This window comes from Selaginella moellendorffii, unplaced genomic scaffold (assembly GCF_000143415.4).
Source record: "Selaginella moellendorffii unplaced genomic scaffold, v1.0 SELMOscaffold_82, whole genome shotgun sequence".
NCBI classification, from domain to species: domain Eukaryota; kingdom Viridiplantae; phylum Streptophyta; class Lycopodiopsida; order Selaginellales; family Selaginellaceae; genus Selaginella; species Selaginella moellendorffii.
The window spans coordinates 171977-188284 of NW_003314343.1; the positions used below are offsets into that span (position 1 = coordinate 171977).

A 16308-nucleotide genomic window follows, 5' to 3' on the forward strand; every position below is an offset into this window, starting at 1 on the left:
TTTCTGAGCTAGACAGTCTGCCTGTAGTGGATGCAGTGGCGCATTTGTTTCCTAAGATGGAGGAAGACACTAGAAACGGCCTGATTTGCAGGTATTCTACCACTTTTGTATTTTCACCATATGAATATTACAAGTATTGTAGGCTGCCTCCTCACAAGATCTAGACTGGGGATCTCATATGTAAAAGGTCCCAAAAGTAGTTATTGGCTTTCAACTTCATTCTTTGGTTATAAAACAGTAACCCATCAAAAATCCAAAGGATGGGACTGCCAGTGAGCAGCCCTCTCGAATCCATTCCTAAAGCCTTTGTAGTCTCGGATCGCCTCTATAATCTCCTCCCGCGTGTTCATGACGAAGGGGCCGTGCTGGAACACGGGCTCGTTGAGAGGCTGCCCGGCGATGAGCACGAACCTACAAGCTTTGTCCGAATCGTTCCACACCATGACACCGTCTCCGTGGCTCAGCTCCACCGTCGTGTGAGCCTCGATCGGTGGCGTGCCTTTGCTTCCAAAAGTTGGCCTGCCTTCCAGAGTATAAGCGAAGGAGTTCCATCCCTCGGAGATTTCCTGGGCAAAGCTGGCACCCGGTTGCATGGTTACGTCGAGATACATGGTTGGAGTGCGAGTGTAGACTGGCGAAGAGATGCCCAATGATTCTCCGGCTATGACTTTGACAGTGGTGCCGTCTTTCTCAGCCACTGGTATGTTTCCAGATTCAAGCTCCTGGTAGTTTGGCTCGATCCTAGATACAAGAAGCGCTGGTTGATACTCTGATGAAGCAAAGGGAAAACGAAGGAAGAATTTATACTTACATTTTAAACTTGGAGGAAAGATTGATCCAAAGCTGGAGACCACGCTGTACACCAGTGCTAGCGGGCATCTCGCAGTGCACAATGCCTCGGCCAGCAGTCATCCACTAGAAGAAACTATCATGATAAAGCAAGAAAGAAAAACAGAGAGATTTAGCAAACCTGTAAGTCACCAGCTTGAATAGTGCCTGTGTGTCCCGCAAAGTCCTGATGGGTGAAAGCCCCCTACACATCGCAAAGAACATTTTTTAATCTCGGTGCATCAGGAAAAAAAGAAGAGGGAATACCTCGAGCATGTACGTGACCGTTTCAAAGCCTCGATGGGGATGATCAGGAAATCCGGCTGGTGGAGAAACTATAGATACGTCAACGAAAGAAAAAAAAAGTATTAGAACGAGCAAAACAGAAGAAAAAACGATTGATCGCGTCAAATTACCTGTGAAGTAGTCGAGCATGAGAAATGGATCCAGTTGTCTCAGCTCGGGTCTTCCGATGCTCCGCCTCACAACCGCACCATCTCCCTCTGGCTGCTCGTGCGCTACAATCCTCTTGACAACTTGTCTGGGATTTATAAACGCCATGGCTGCCGCGCTTCTCTGGATCGACCTCGCAAGGATTTGCTGCCTAGAGATACTTGCTGATGCTTGCCGCTGGAGATTGGAAGCGCCAAACAAAGAACACTGCTTTATAAATCCCAACACCATCAGTGAGAGTGCCAGAAAAGCGCACTGTCGAATCAAATGCCTCATACACCAATTCCCTCCCCCCAAAACAACTCACCGCTCACAGAGATGTCGAGATCTCTTGCTTTCCCCACTCGATCCGTGATCTGGAGCTCAGCCACAATTCAATTTAAAACCTCCACCGTCCGGCTTCCCGGCACTAGCGCTTCGACCTAGACCAAACTAGAACTCTCAAAGGGTGATGTCACGCCACGCTGAATCTACGGCTGACGCTCAATGACGACGTGCTGACGTCACCTAATGCCATAAGAAATATCAATCGGCTCATAGTCTTCATAATGAGCAAATCTATGAGCAAATCCGTTCAAGGAAAAACACTCAACTGGAAGCAATTTGCACAGAAATTTGTACAGAAAATGCCTTTACTACCACAATGTTCCTTTCACTCTGCTACTAAACTAACTCTTGCACTGCATACGCTAGGCCTCCTGAAGATGTAACCATGCAATGCTGCGCTCACAAGAAGCTTCCACAGGGGCATCTATCAGCAAATGGTGCGTGTGAGCTATAAAGCAGCAGCTTTAGCAAGCGAAATCAACCAGGAAAACAGAGTGTGTCGTTTTTGCTTAAAAAACTAACATGGTATCAGAACAAATGATGATCTAATGGGCAAAACAAGACCATACAACGAGCTATGCGACTCTAGATCGCTTGACCACTGGACAGCAGCAGAGGAAGAGGAAGAGCAATATTTGTGCTGTTGAGAACAACAGGGTTGGAGTGTGTCATTGCAGTAGCTTTTTATTTTGAACTTTCCTCAGCGTATTTCAATATGCTTTGTGCGAGAATGGAAGCACGCAAGGGTGCTTTGGTTGTCAAAGGACACCACCAGAGGCTTGGAGCAAGTAGGAATTTGTGGCACAGAACTGGGTGAGCCAAATTGCTTTTGAAACGAACAGGAGAGCGAACCCTAGGCCAACCTCCCAACCTTAAAGGGCCTTAAATTCCACAGGCTATAAAATATTTTTGAAATATTCCCATGGTTTGGGTCATTTTCCCCTCCCTTATGACTCAGCCACATACAACAGCCTCGAGAAGTTAATTGAGCCTCACATGAAGGGAGTCCAAGGCAATACAGCTATGTGTAAGTGATTAATTTTTCCATTTTACTTTAGTCACTTAACCACACCTCCGACCACTTGGGGGAGTCTCATTCACAACTTCCACAAGTCCCAGTTAGGAATTGGGGCTTGCTAGCCCCGAGAATGGCATCCATGCCACTCAACTTTTGCACTTGGTCTAAGTGCTCCACGTGTCCAATCCCATGATCGACACCCCAAGGTACCACCGACATATCGGCTCATTACGCTGAGGCCATACCTATTCACCTTGGTCACACCAGTGGTCCAACACCACCTACATTGCAATCCCGTCTCTCATAGACTAGGCCATCCATCCATGAGTGATCATCCCAGATCCACTCCTTAGCATCCTTAGGATGCTCGCAGACTTAGGGAATAACCTTCCCCAATATCTCTTTTCCGGTCCCCACCAAGTCCCTCTCTGTCAATGGCTGTGTTCACCAACACTGCCACTGGATCAAGGCCCGCAGGCTAAGTCCAACTGTCCTCTAGGACTTCCTTACTGGGTGACCGTGTCCTTTGTCACCACACCAGAGGGCTACTCCTCTTCCTTTCCACAGTCTGGGACTTTGGGATAACGTTTCGGAACACCGTGGCCTTACGCAAGCCTCATGGGTACTTTCCCCGCCTTTTGCCTTTAGGTGCTCTAGCCATGGGCTTAGAGCAAGGTTCCATTGAGCCACGACAGGTATCCAAGTAGGTAGTGCCACCCACACTTGGACTAGGAGCATCGGCCAATCGATCTCCCGAGGGAACTAGAGCCGGCTCTTGAACACTTCACTAAGCTACCCCGCTTGTCAGTCCGTGTTCACTCTAGTCTTGGACTTCCCAGTGAGCAGCTCATCACCCAACACTGGGTCCGGTCTTCCTGGGCCAAACTGGCCTTTCCTGGCCAAACTGGCTCCACTGCAGTCCTCCCCCTTACTATACTTTTGGAGCTCACCAAACCCCCCAGGGTCTGGGAGACAAACGCTTTGGGCTTTCACCCTCTCAAACTCGAACTCGGACTTGGACTTGGACTCGAACTCAGACTTGGACTCGGACTCGGACTTGGACTCGGATTCGGGCTCGGGCTCGGTCTTGGCCTCGGCCTCGGTCTCGGTCTCGGTCCCGGTCTCGGTCTCGGTCTCGGCCCCGGTCTCGGTCTTGGTCTCGGTCTCGGTCTCGACTTCGGACTCCATCTCGGGTCCATCTCGGACTCCATCTCGGACTCCATCTCGGGTCCATCTCGGACTCCATCTCGGACTCCATTTCGGGTCTATCTTGGGTCCACCTTGGACTCCATCACGGACTCCACCTCGGACTCCATCTCGGACTCCATCTCGGGTCCATCTCGGACTCCATCTCGAGTCCTTCTCGGACTCCACTTCGGACTCCACTTCAGACTCCAACTCGGGTCCATCTCGGACTCCACTTCGGACTCCAACTCGGGTCCATCTCGGACTCCACTTCGGACTCCACTTCGGACCCCAACTCGGGTCCATCTCGGACACTTCCACGTATCATGTGTTGGTCCTTTTGTGTCCCTTTTTGGAGCCTCACTTATGGCTCGCTTCATGCTCGTTCCTCGAGCACTTCTTTGAGAGTTCCACTCCCACTCTCGACCTTTTCAAGTTGGAACTTTTAGTCCAAACGTGTTACGCTCATTTGGCTTTTGCTTTTGCCACTACCACGTGGCACCCTTTCGGCTCCACTTTGGGGCCTAGGGATTTTGTGTCTCACACTATGGAGAAAAGATGTGCAAATGGCAACACCAACGTCGCAACAAATGGCCATGAAAGAAAGAAAGCAATACGGCTTTCTCACATGACAATATAGTCATGAAAACAAGAGAATGAGAATAAAACAAATGGCTCAAATCATATAGCAATACGGGTATAGAACTCAATTCTCCCCTTCCTTAGGAATGTTATCTAAGTCATAACCAAAACTTAGAAACACTCTCTTTACGTCATCCTCAGTTTCCCATGTAGCTTCGTCCATGGAATAACCATTCCATTGAACTAACAACTCCCTAGTTGTCTTCCAACGTGTTTTCACCAATCTTTGAGCAAGAATATTAGTCGAATCAACATTCTCTACATCAATCTCTAGGACCTGGATGATGGATTGATCCACAACATCACCAGAGTGCAAACACACTTTAAGCTTGCTTACATGGAACGTTGGATAAATCTTTAAACTAACTGGCAAGTCCAAAGTGTATGCAAGATCCCCCACATGTTGTAAAATTGTCCAATGCCCACAATAACATGGAGACAACTTAGCATTGCCACCTCCTTTTGGAGACCGTTGTGCATCTGACAGCTTAAGAAAAACCTTGTCACCAACTTTGTACTCTTGATGACGACGATGCTTATTAGTTAATCTTTTGTCTCGCCCTTGAACTTGCCTTATGGTCAACTTTGCTAACTCAAGCTTGTCTTGCATATCTTCCAAGAAATCACAAGCATGAAGTACCCGAACCAAAGCCAAATTCAAACTCATAGGAGACCTAGGCTCATAGCTATACATCGCCATAAAAGGAGCTAATAGCCGATTGATGAGTGTTATTGTGAGCAAATTGAAGCAAGGCAAGTACTTCTCCCATACTCCCTATCGAATCAAGTTTTCCACAAAAGATCGTAGCATATCTTCTAATAGCTGATTCATGTGCTCTGTTTGCCCATTAAATTGTGGATGCTCACCACTACTCATGCTTAGTTTAGTCTCTAGCTTCTCAAAGACCATTTGCCAAAACTTGGACGTGAACTTGGGATCCCGATCACTCACAATGTCACCCGGCAAACCATAGAGACTGAATAACCGGTCTACAAATAACTGAGCAAGTTTAGAAGCTTTTATCGTTGTCTTCGTAAGGAAGAAATGAGCCATCTTCGTCAAACGATCCACAACAACCCAAATAGAATCATTTCCTCGAAAGGTTTTGGGCAAACCAATGATAAAATCCATTGAGATGTTATCCCACTTATTCTCAAGTACACGTAAAAGATGATAGATGCCAGCAAGCTTATGATGATCAACTTTGACTGCCTAGCAGATCAAACAACCACGTACGTACTTCTCAACATCTGACTTCATCCCAGGCCAAAAGAAATGCCTCTTCACCAACATATACGTTCTCAATACCCCTGGATGCCCAGCACATGGCACATCATGACACTCAACCAAAATCCGTTTGATGAGTTTGTCAACACAAGGAACCACTACACATCCCTTCTTCACCAGGATTCCATCTCATATGTCAAATGATGCAAACTTGTCACCCTTCAAATCTGTAGAGGAGTCCCTTAACAAAACCTTCACACGAATATCAATGATAAAGGAGTCGAAGTCAGCAAACTCCTTAAGCTCATCCAAGAGATCGCTGGATAGCTTCATGTACGAGATAAAATTTACCATCCTGGATAATGTATCAGCCACCTTATTGTCACTTCCATGCTTGTACTGGATCTTAACAGACATTTCTTGCAAGAACTCTTGCCAATGAGCAAGGCAGCCTTGAAGATCCACATTTTGAGAGACTAATGATCTGAATCTACATAGAAGTCCGATCCATATAGATAATGTTGCCATTCTCGAGTAGGTCAATTCCGTTGTGTGGCATCAAACTTGTGGCTTATGAATGTGAGAGAATGCCTAACTTGAAGCAATACGGCCCCAAAAGCACTATCACTCACATCATTATTTATAATTTCCACCACAGTCACTTTATCATTCATTGACCCCTTCAAAACAATCCTTGCTCTGATGTCCAACTGTATGGCAATGAAAACAATTGCCCTCCACCTTGTCCTTCTCTCGCTGGTCCAAACGAAGTTTCTTAACTTTATTGCCATCATGCTTCAAGCCACAACGGAATAACGACTGTTTCTTCCCCAAATAGGAAGAATTAGCAAGCTGGTCATCACGTTGACTACTCTGTAGACTATCTCGTTGACTAGAGTTGACCAAATTGACTGATGGTTTGGGCAAAAAGATCTGAGCCTTAGTGATAGCATCAATCAATGTTGCTGGAAAATCTTTCTTGACCTTCTGCTGCACATCCACTGAGCTCAATCCTTTGATGAAACATTGCACATTTAGCAGCTCATTATAGGTCTCCGTGAGACTAAGGAAAAGATTACGGAACTTGCGGGCATACGCATCCAAAGATAAAGTCCCTTGCCGGATCTTTAACAATTGGTTCACGAGATCAACCTCTTCAAACTTCTTCACAAACGAAGTGTGGAAAACCTTTGTCCTTGACCTTCTACTGCACATCCACTAAGCTCAATCCTTTGATGAAACATTGCACCTTTAACAACTCATTATAGATGCCAAGAAAATATCATGGGACTTGCGGGCATACACATTCAAAGACAAAGTCCCCTGTTGGATCTCTAACAGCTGGTTCACAAGATCAACCTCTTTAAACTTCTTAACAAACGAAGCGCAGAAAACCTTTGTCAAATCAGTCCAAGAAGTCAGCTTCAGATTAGCTTTGATGTAATTCTTCCATCACGAAGAAGCATGGCCCGTAAGCTTTATCACAAAAAAGTCTATCTTCACCTTATCCTCACAAGAATTGTGAGACCAACAACTTTCCCACAATTCCAACCAAGAATCAACCTCTTGACTATCACAAACATCTGGTGATGATTTCCATTCCATGATACCATAATCCTTGACATACTTGACGTACCAATGGTAATCACGGACATGAGATTGATTCAACCCTTGAGGGTCCATGCGAAGCAAGAAATCCTTAATGAGATTGACAGAATCCTTAACCCCCTTTATGTCGCTCTGAACCTCAGGAATTTGGCATCCTTGCTGCACAAAGACATCATCAAGAGTTTCTTCCACATCGTCATGGCTATCATCACTAACGCCATACTCTTCATCAGGATCAATGTCTTGCTCACCCGCCATCCCCAAAAGAACATGCTACTCCGATACCAATGAAATGAACAAGAGAGCGAACCCTAGGCCAACCTCCCAACCCTTAAGGCGTTACAAGCTCTATTTCGTTAAAGTGGGAATTGTCATTATCCCACTTGTAAAATAAGGTTTCCAAACCTTTATATAGTATATAAATATAACAAAATTCAACTGCATTGAGGCACATGCCATTTTATTTTAAACAAGGAAATGTCTACTCAATCACTTCTCCTCCCCCTGCCACTGCTTCACCTCTCTCTTCTCCTTGTCATCGTCGTCCAATTTCTTTCCATCCTTTTAATATTGGCTCAGTTGCTCCGAGTCTAGGTGGAGCCCAAGTCCCCATTCAATCTTTACTTTCCCCTTATTAATAAAACAACTTCGTAGACTTCCAATAACATGCTGTAACACTTCTAGTATAATGCAAATCCTCTCAAAGAATTGTCTTTTAATATTAATACAATGGCATGGAACCCCATGCCATAATAAGTTACATTTTTAAATAAATACATGCCATCTCAGACTGTTATTTTTTGCCTCCAACGCCTATACAATAATCTTGGAATTTCATCACTCTCCACACTATCAGGATTTAAACCCAATAGTAATGCCATCTCTTCTCCAATACGTCCACGCTCATGTTCAGTGGTCGAAGAACCCATTCGGTTGAGCAGATTATGGAGATGCGGATAGTGCTTGGCTAGACAATATACATGCCATAAATGATGACTGGTGTCTGTCCAATCAAATGGCTTCTGATATACCGTTCCATCTGCCATTTGGTTGATTTCTGCAGCCACCTCCTGGACTGATTGGTTCTCTATCACCATCGCTTCAAGCCGTTTTGCAAGGTCCCCCAGAACATACGGTTTCTTCTCCCTAGTTTCCATACTGCAAGAGATGGGGTGCACTGCATATGTGTGCGTGTTCGCTGCAGTTTTAATCGGCGAGTCATCGATGATGAGGATTTCACTTGACCTAGCAGTCCGGTTCATCACTACAGCCTCTGGCTTGACGAAGATGGGCTTGTGTAAGGAACCAACTCGCCGAGGTGTCGTAGGCTAAAGGAACCCCGAAAGCATGACCAAAATGACAAAGAGTTCATCGGATGGGACCAAGTCGAAGATCGAGTCCAAGACCGACTCTAGGACCGAGTTCGAGATAGAGTCCGGAATCGAGTCCGAGACCAACTCGGGGACCGAGTTCGAGTCCGAGTTCGAGACCAAGTTCGAGACGGAGTCCGAGATCCGAAATCGGGTCCGAGACCGAGTCCGAGGTCGAGTCCGAGGTCGGGTCCGAGATCGGGTCCGAGATCGAGTCCGCGATCGAGTCCGAACCCGAATCCGAAGTCGGATCCGAAATCGGGTCCGAGATCGAGCCAGAGACTAAGTCCAAATACTAATACGGGTCAAGGGGTGAAAGCCCAAAGCGTGTGTCTCCCAGGGGGGGGGGGCTGCGGGGGGTTCCAAAAGTATAGTAGGGATAGTGAGGTCCAGGAACCAGTTTTGAAGGGACTCTCCAGTTGGGCTTCCAAACCGACTTGAGGTTGGGACTGGGACTAAGGGGCCTTGGGTGGGAGTGAGCATGGACTTGGCTGGTGCCGGAGGGGCCATCCAAGGAAGTGCTCAAGAGCAGCTCCCACTCCCGAAAGGGAAACCGATTGCGGTGCTCCCGGCTCATGTGGAGTGGTGCCCCACTTGAGTACCATGCGGCTCATTGGTCCTTGCCCTTCCTAGGGGCTTGGGCCTTCCTTCGGGACGGAAGTGGGGGGCGAGAGGTACCCATACCGGGCCGTTAGGCCACGGTGTTTCACCCCGGCGTCCCGAAGCAAGTGTTGCACTCAAGACTTGGGATTTAGAGGGTCCCATGATCAAGTCTTGTGGTACCAAGGGATGTTAGGAACCTGGAAGCTTGGTGTGCTTGGCTGCTTGTGCTTGCGGGGAGTGTAGCCGAACCTTAAGTCCAGTCTAACTCGGGGAGGGGGATTGGGAGTGATTTGGGAATCCGTGGAAGGATGGCTAACACTCCGTTGCTCGTGCAGTGAGTAGTTGAAACCAAGTAGGAGTTGGTACCATAGGCGAGAACCTTGGCAAGGGAACTTAGCAAAAGCCAAGGCAGTGTTGGACGGATAGACGAGGTAAGCTGGCAAATTGGAAAGGAAAAATTTGTGGCTTACAATTTGGTATCGGAGCCTTTATCTCAGTTCTAGCGAAGGATAGAGGCGGATTGCTGGGAGATGGCAAGGGCAGGGCGTAAGCGAACCCAGGCGGAGACGGAACCTCCGCCGGAGCTGGAGCCTCCGGTTGAACAAGAGGCTATGGATGAGGAATCCTTGCATGAGGAGGACTCTAGTGAGGAAACTTCCAAACAGGAGTCCGGTGGCGAGGTTCGGTCGTCCAAGGCTCGATTGGACGTGCTAGAAGGACAGTTGGCACAGACCAATGCCCTGCTGGAGACTCTCGTACGCAAGTTAAAGCGTGACGAGAAGCGGAAGAAAAAGCGAAAGACTGCGGATGCTGGCAGCGCAGAAGGTGCGGACCCTTCGGCAGGGACTGAGGCAAAACCAGACAAGGTCGAACAGACCGAAGTGGAATCAGTCCCTCAGGCAGTTCCCAAGTACAAACCAAAGCCCCCACCGGTGTTCAAGGGAGTGAACGACTATAAGGTTGTGGAGGATTGGTTTTACGATATGGAGGACTACTTCCGAGCGTTGCGGTTACCGAGCTCGGAGAAGGTCCCATGTGCAAAACCATACTTGGCAGATAATGCCAAGTCTTGGTGGAGAACAATGGAGGCCAACAAAGGACCGGTGGCCACCTGGGACATGATGAAGGCGAGGATCCGCGCGACATACGTTCCTCTGAATGCCACTCTGCATCTGAGAGATGAGCTGAGTAGGCTGAAGCAGACTGGAACCATCCAGGAATATGTGAATGGGTTCATGGCAAAGAGGATACTTGTCACGGACATGGGGGATATGGATGCGTTCCATGCCTTTATATCAGGTTTGCAAACCTGGGCTCGCGGTGAGGTGATGCGCTGGAACCCGACCAACTACAAGGAAGCGTTGGATGCGGCCATCAAGGTGCATTTCAACGATAACCTGTGAAAGGGGAACACGACGGGGTCGGGATCCACGTTTCACAAAGGGGCCAAACCGAGGGGAACATATAGCAAGGGGAAATTCAAGAAGAGTTTCTCTAAGAATGAGTCCTCGGGGTTCCGGAAAGGCAAATCCGGTGGCCAGCGAGCGAGTACGTGGGGAAGTCAAGCGAAAAGAGACAAACCCACGGATAAGAAGGTCAAGTCGTATAGCAGCGTGGGCAACAACGTATGCTACAACTGCGGCGAAGCGGGACACTTCTCAAGGGAATGTCCCTACCCGAAGAAGGCCAGAGCCAATATGGCCATCAAGTCGGGTGAAGTCCAAACTGAGGTATGTGATCCAGTCCCTAACTCAAAGTTACTCATTACACGAGCAACTTTGGTAGAGAGTCGTTCGCGACATCTACTAGCCCTCCGAGGGAAGCTCGGAGGTAGCTTTGTTAAGATCCTTATTGACACGGGTGCTTCGGATAATTTTGTGGCTGCAGACATAGTCCGGCAAGCCGGACTAACGGTGCAGCGGCTAGGCGAACCAAGGACTATAGAGTTTGTTCAAGGTAGCCAAAGCACCGATGAGGTACTTCGACAAGCGAGAGTCGAAGTGGGGACATGGAAAGTGGACATGGATTTCACCGTCTTGGACATGGCGGGATTTGACGTGATCTTCGGAATGGATTGGTTTAATCGGTTCGTGGTGGCCCTGCATGGACAAGGTAGGAACCTTGTGGTATTGGCGAATGCCCAAGGAAGAAGATCTAGGGTGGAGGCCCAGGATCTAAAGGTAGGGCAAAGCAAGGCCAAAGAGTCATGTTTAAACCTGGTGTCCACGAGAGGACAACTCACTAAAGGAACTAAGGCAGCCTTTTTGTGCTTACTCTCGGTGAAGAGTGACAAAAAGACAAGAACAGAAGAAGTACCTTTAGTGATCCAGCAGGTGCTGGACCAATTCCAGGATACCATGCCAGAGGAGCTACCGGCGGGGTTGCCCCCCGCACGACCGATAGAACATAAGATTGAGCTGGTCGAGGGTGCTGAGGCGGTGGTTCGTCCACCCTATCGATTGAACGAAAAAGAACTCAAGGAGCTCAAGAGCCAACTAGAGGAGTTGGTGGACAAAGGGTATGTTAGGTTGAGCAAGTCGCCGTATGGGGCGCCGGTGCTATTTGTGAAAAAGAAAGATGGATCTATGCGCATGTGCATAGACTACCGGTTGCTCAACAAGTATACCAAGAAGAACAAGTACCCTTTGCCAAGGATCGAGGACCTGTTCGATAGGTTGGGAAAGGCAAAATACTTCTCGAGGATTGACCTAAGGTCAGGATACTACCAGATCAGGGTAGCTGAGGAAGATGTCGAGAAGACAACCTGTCGAACGAGGTATGGGAGCTTTGAGTTTTTGGTGATGCCCTTTGGGCTGTGCAATGCGCCGGCAACGTTTTCGGCGTTGATGAACCACATCTTTGTACCCTATCTGGATCGCTTCATGGTCGTCTATATTGACGACATCTTGATCTATAGCGAGACGCTAGAGGAGCATGCCGAACACTTGGCGAAGGTGTTTGAGAAACTAAGGGAACACAAACTGTATGCTAAAGAGAGCAAATGTGACTTTGCTCAACAAGAGGTAAAGTTTCTCGGGCATGTGGTGGGCCAGGACGGGCTCAAGGTGGACCCGGAGAAGGTCCAAGCGATCCAGGAATGGGAACGACCATCGAATGTACATGAGTTGAGGGTGTTCCTGGGGCTATGCAACTACTATCGAAAGTTTATCAGACACTATTCGAGAGTAGCCCTGCCCTTAACGGACCAAACAGGAAAAGGGAAGATGGTATGGACAGCGGAATGCGAGGCGGCATTCGTCCACCTCAAAGGGAAGTTGAGGAAGGCTCCGGTGTTGGCATTACCAGACTTTGGTAAGGACTTTGAGGTAGACACAGATGCTTCGGACTTTGCGTTGGGCGCAGTTTTGAAGCAAGACAACCATCCAGTAGCGTTCTTCTCGAAGAAGCTGGACAAGGCTCAACGGAAGTGGCCTGCCCACGAGAAGGAATTGTTTGCGGTGGTCAAGGCGCTCAAGGAGTGGCGACACTACCTTGGGAGACACTTCAAGGTTTACACGGACAGTGTGGCAACGAAACACTTCTTGTCACAGCCCGACCTAAGGGGAAAACAAGGTCGGTGGGCCAATGCTTTGGCCGAGTTTGATTGCGAGATCCTGTACAAGCCTGGGAAGAGCAACATCGTGGCAGATGCGCTAAGTCGAAAAGCGAGCTTGAAGTTGGCGATATCTAGCGCGACAGCAACCTTTTGGGACGATGTGCGGACCGCATACGAGAGTGATGGTCTAGCACAAGAAGTGTTGCTGAGGAATCTGGAGGCGCGGGAAGCTCACCAGAGAGGTGAGCTGCCAACGGAAGAGAAAACGGGCTATGCGGAACGCAACGGACTCATATATTACAAGCAAACGAGGGTGTATGTTCCAGAAGGGGAACTAAGGAAAGTAGCCTTGGAAGAGTGTCATGATGGACCTCTTGCGGGACACGGCGGAGTGCCCAAGACGATGGGCTTACTCAAAAGGAAGTATCACTGGCCGGATATGGCTAAGGACGTCCAAGACTATGTAAAGACATGTCCAACATGTCAGCAGGTCAAAGCCGTGACGAAGGCTAGTGGGGGCTTGTTGCAAAGCATCCCCATTCCAGATCGTCCGTGGAAATGTCTCACGATGGACTTCATCACGGGACTACCCCCAAGCGAGGGGTTCGATGCGATATTCGTGGTGGTGGACCGATTTTCAAAGATGGCACATTTCATACCCACCACAACGGATGTGGATGCGGAAGGTGTGGCGAAGCTGTTCTTCGAACAAGTGGTTCGAGTGCGGGGAAGGCCGGAAGAGATTATCTCAGATTGAGATAAGATCTTCACCAGTAGGTTCTGGAGGACACTCCTAGAACAGTATCGCACCAAGTTGAAATTCAGCACGGCCTATCACCCACAGACAGGTAATGGGTATTGAGTCAAGATTGATGGCACTAACACTTCTTGACAGACGGACAAACGGAAAGGGTGAATAGGCAGCTGGAGGATTATTTGCGATGCTATGTCTCGGGAGACCAGACCGACTGGGTAAGTCATTTGGGACTTGCGGAAATGTGTTATAACAACTCACCACATTCGAGCATCGGGGTGAGTCCATGGGAAGTCATCAATGGGCGAGCTATTGAAGGTCCTGTGGAACTCGGCGTGGCCGAGTATCATGGAGAGTTACCCGCAGTGGAGGCATTCACGGCGGAAAGACTCAACATTTGGAATCTAGTGAGGGATTCCTTGGAACGAGCTCAACAAAGGCAAACCAAGTACGCGAACCTAAAGCGCCGGGATGTAGAGTTCCAAGCTGGGGAGAAGGTGTGGCTGAACACCAAGAACCTTAGGCTACCAAGTGGGATCAGCCGAAAGTTGACCCAAAGGTAAAAATGCATGTATTCCTGTAAATGAATTGATCTTGAGTTCCTTAAGCAGGTTCGCGGGGCCTTACGAGATTGAGGCACGAATCGGTAAAGTGGCTTACTGACTCCGACTTCCTCGAGAGATGGGGAAGATGCACCCAGTGTTCCATGTGAACTTACTCAAGCCGTACTTTGAGGATCCGCTTCGCAAGGACCAAGTAAGACCTTTACCTGAGGTTATCCAAGGGGAAGAGGAATACGAAGTCGAGGCCATCCTCAATGCGCGCAAGAGCAAGCAACAAGGACGCGAGGTGAGAGAGTTCCATGTGAAGTGGAAAGGATTTCCACACTGCGAAGCAACATGGGAACCGGAGGAGAACCTAGCGAACGCGCGAGATCTAGTGGAGGAATTTCTGCAAGGCAGAACTCTATGTACTTATGCAAAGTTCAATTAAAAATATATCAATTTGCAAAGTTGAGCAAGTGGCATATGTTGGGACCCGAAGGCGCGCCGAAGGTGAGCTAATTAGCATGGGTTAGCTAGGTCGACCAGGTGTAGGGAGCTACGCCCGACTCCCTGCGGGGATGTCGAAACCGTAGACGTATTCTACGGAGGTTGGGTTCGAGTCCCAACCCCCTAGTAAAGCAAGGCTGGGTTCAAGTCCCGACCCTATACTAGGACGTGGTGAGGGGAGGAGTATAGGGACACCTATATTCCGTTGTCATGGGCTCTTGGCCGGGGAGGCTAACTTAGGCACACCGCTAAGTGGGGGGATGCCCCCGGAGACATGGTCAACAAGTCGTAGGATAAAATGAGACGTTCGATGTGGGCATCGAACTTCTTCTATGGGTGGTGGAGTTGTAAGGAACCAACTCGCCGAGGTGTCGTAGGCTAAAGGAACCCCGAAAGCATAACCAAAATGACAAAGAGTTCATCGGATGGGACCAAGTCGAAGATCGAGTCCAAGACCGACTCTAGGACCGAGTTCGAGATAGAGTCCGGAATCGAGTCCGAGACCGACTCGGGGACCGAGTTCGAGTCCGAGTTCGAGACCGAGTTCGAGACGGAGTCCGAGATCCGAAATCGGGTCCGAGACCGAGTCCGAGGTCGAGTCCGAGGTCGGGTCCGAGATCGGGTCCGAGATCGAGTCCGCGATCGAGTCCGAACCCGAATCCGAAGTCGGATCCGAAATCGGGTCCGAGATCGAGCCAGAGACTAAGTCCAAATACTAATACGGGTCAAGGGGTGAAAGCCCAAAGCGTGCGTCTCCCAGGGGGGGGGGGCTGCGGGGGGTTCCAAAAGTATAGTAGGGATAGTGAGGTCCAGGAACCAGTTTTGAAGGGACTCTCCAGTTGGGCTTCCAAACCGACTTGAGGTTGGGACTGGGACTAAGGGGCCTTGGGTGGGAGTGAGCATGGACTTGGCTGGTGCCGGAGGGGCCATCCAAGGAAGTGCTCAAGAGCAGCTCCCACTCCCGAAAGGGAAACCGATTGCGGTGCTCCCGGCTCATGTGGAGTGGTGCCCCACTTGAGTACCATGCGGCTCATTGGTCCTCGCCCTTCCTAGGGGCTTGGGCCTTCCTTCGGGACGGAAGTGGGGGGCGAGAGGTACCCATACCGGGCCGTTAGGCCACGGTGTTTCGCCCCGGCGTCCCGAAGCAAGTGTTGCACTCAAGACTTGGGATTTAGAGGGTCCCATGATCAAGTCTTGTGGTACCAAGGGATGTTAGGAACCTGGAAGCTTGGTGTGCTTGGCTGCTTGTGCTTGCGGGGAGTGTAGCCGAACCTTAAATCCAGTCTAACCCGGGGAGGGGGATTGGGAGTGATTTGGGAATCCGTGGAAGGATGGCTAACACTCCGTTGCTTGTGCAGTGAGTAGCTGAAACCAAGTAGGAGTTGGTACCATAGGCGAGAACCTTGGCAAGGGAACTTAGCAAAAGCTAAGGCAGTGTTGGACGGATAGACGAGGTAAGCTGGCAAATTGGAAAGGAAAAATTTGTGGCTTACAGCTTGCTACCCCTCACATGGACCATAGTCAAGCAATCCTCCTGCATTAGGAGAAAGTCAAATGGTAATATTACTCGCGTCTGATCGTGCATCATCTGTAGCAACGTTAATGCATTGTGGCGCATCATGGATGTCCAAAATCCCAATTGCAAATTGAACCCGGCCCTCTGTTTTAAGTGTCGCATGGTCAT

The 16308-nt window shown here is 49.1% G+C and overlaps 2 protein-coding genes across 5 annotated transcripts; both read right to left on the reverse strand.

The window, feature by feature from the left end:
- Positions 1-179: 179 nt before the first annotated feature.
- On the reverse strand, positions 180-1708 carry LOC9629805 (pirin-like protein). 4 transcript variants are annotated; one of them, XM_024661463.1, is made up of 6 exons: positions 1589-1708; positions 1245-1488; positions 1096-1163; positions 971-1033; positions 812-915; positions 180-741 (listed from the first exon to the last, which is right to left on the reverse strand). In XM_024661463.1, the coding sequence occupies exons 2-6, from the start codon at positions 1387-1389 to the stop codon at positions 246-248; spliced, it is 876 nt and encodes a 291-aa protein (XP_024517231.1). In that variant the 5' UTR covers positions 1390-1488; positions 1589-1708; the 3' UTR covers positions 180-245. The 4 variants fall into 4 exon arrangements, with proteins under 4 accessions (XP_024517231.1, XP_024517232.1, XP_024517230.1 ...); XM_024661464.1 differs by having other exon boundaries at positions 1245-1491; XM_024661462.1 differs by having other exon boundaries at positions 1245-1536.
- A 2809-nt stretch (positions 1709-4517) lies between these two features.
- Positions 4518-5147, reverse strand: LOC112341390. Its single transcript, XM_024661392.1, has one exon. It carries the CDS (start codon positions 5145-5147, stop codon positions 4518-4520), a length of 630 nt encoding a protein of 209 aa, XP_024517160.1.
- Between the last annotated feature and the right edge of the window lie 11161 nt (positions 5148-16308).

Bases quoted from the DNA above. Each gene is read 5' to 3' on its own strand.
- LOC9629805 (XM_002987512.2), bottom strand. From the start codon at position 1,557: ATGAGGCATTTGATTCGACAGTGCGCTTTTCTGGCACTCTCACTGATG. The intron at 1,034-1,095 runs GTATTCCCTCTT...TGCGATGTGTAG, and splicing joins CGGTCACGTACATGCTCGAG to GGGGCTTTCACCCATCAGGA. The intron at 742-811 runs GTAAGTATAAAT...TCTTGTATCTAG, and splicing joins CTTTCCTCCAAGTTTAAAAT to GATCGAGCCAAACTACCAGG.
- LOC112341390 (XM_024661392.1), bottom strand. From the start codon at position 5,147: ATGTATAGCTATGAGCCTAGGTCTCCTATGAGTTTGAATTTGGCTTTG.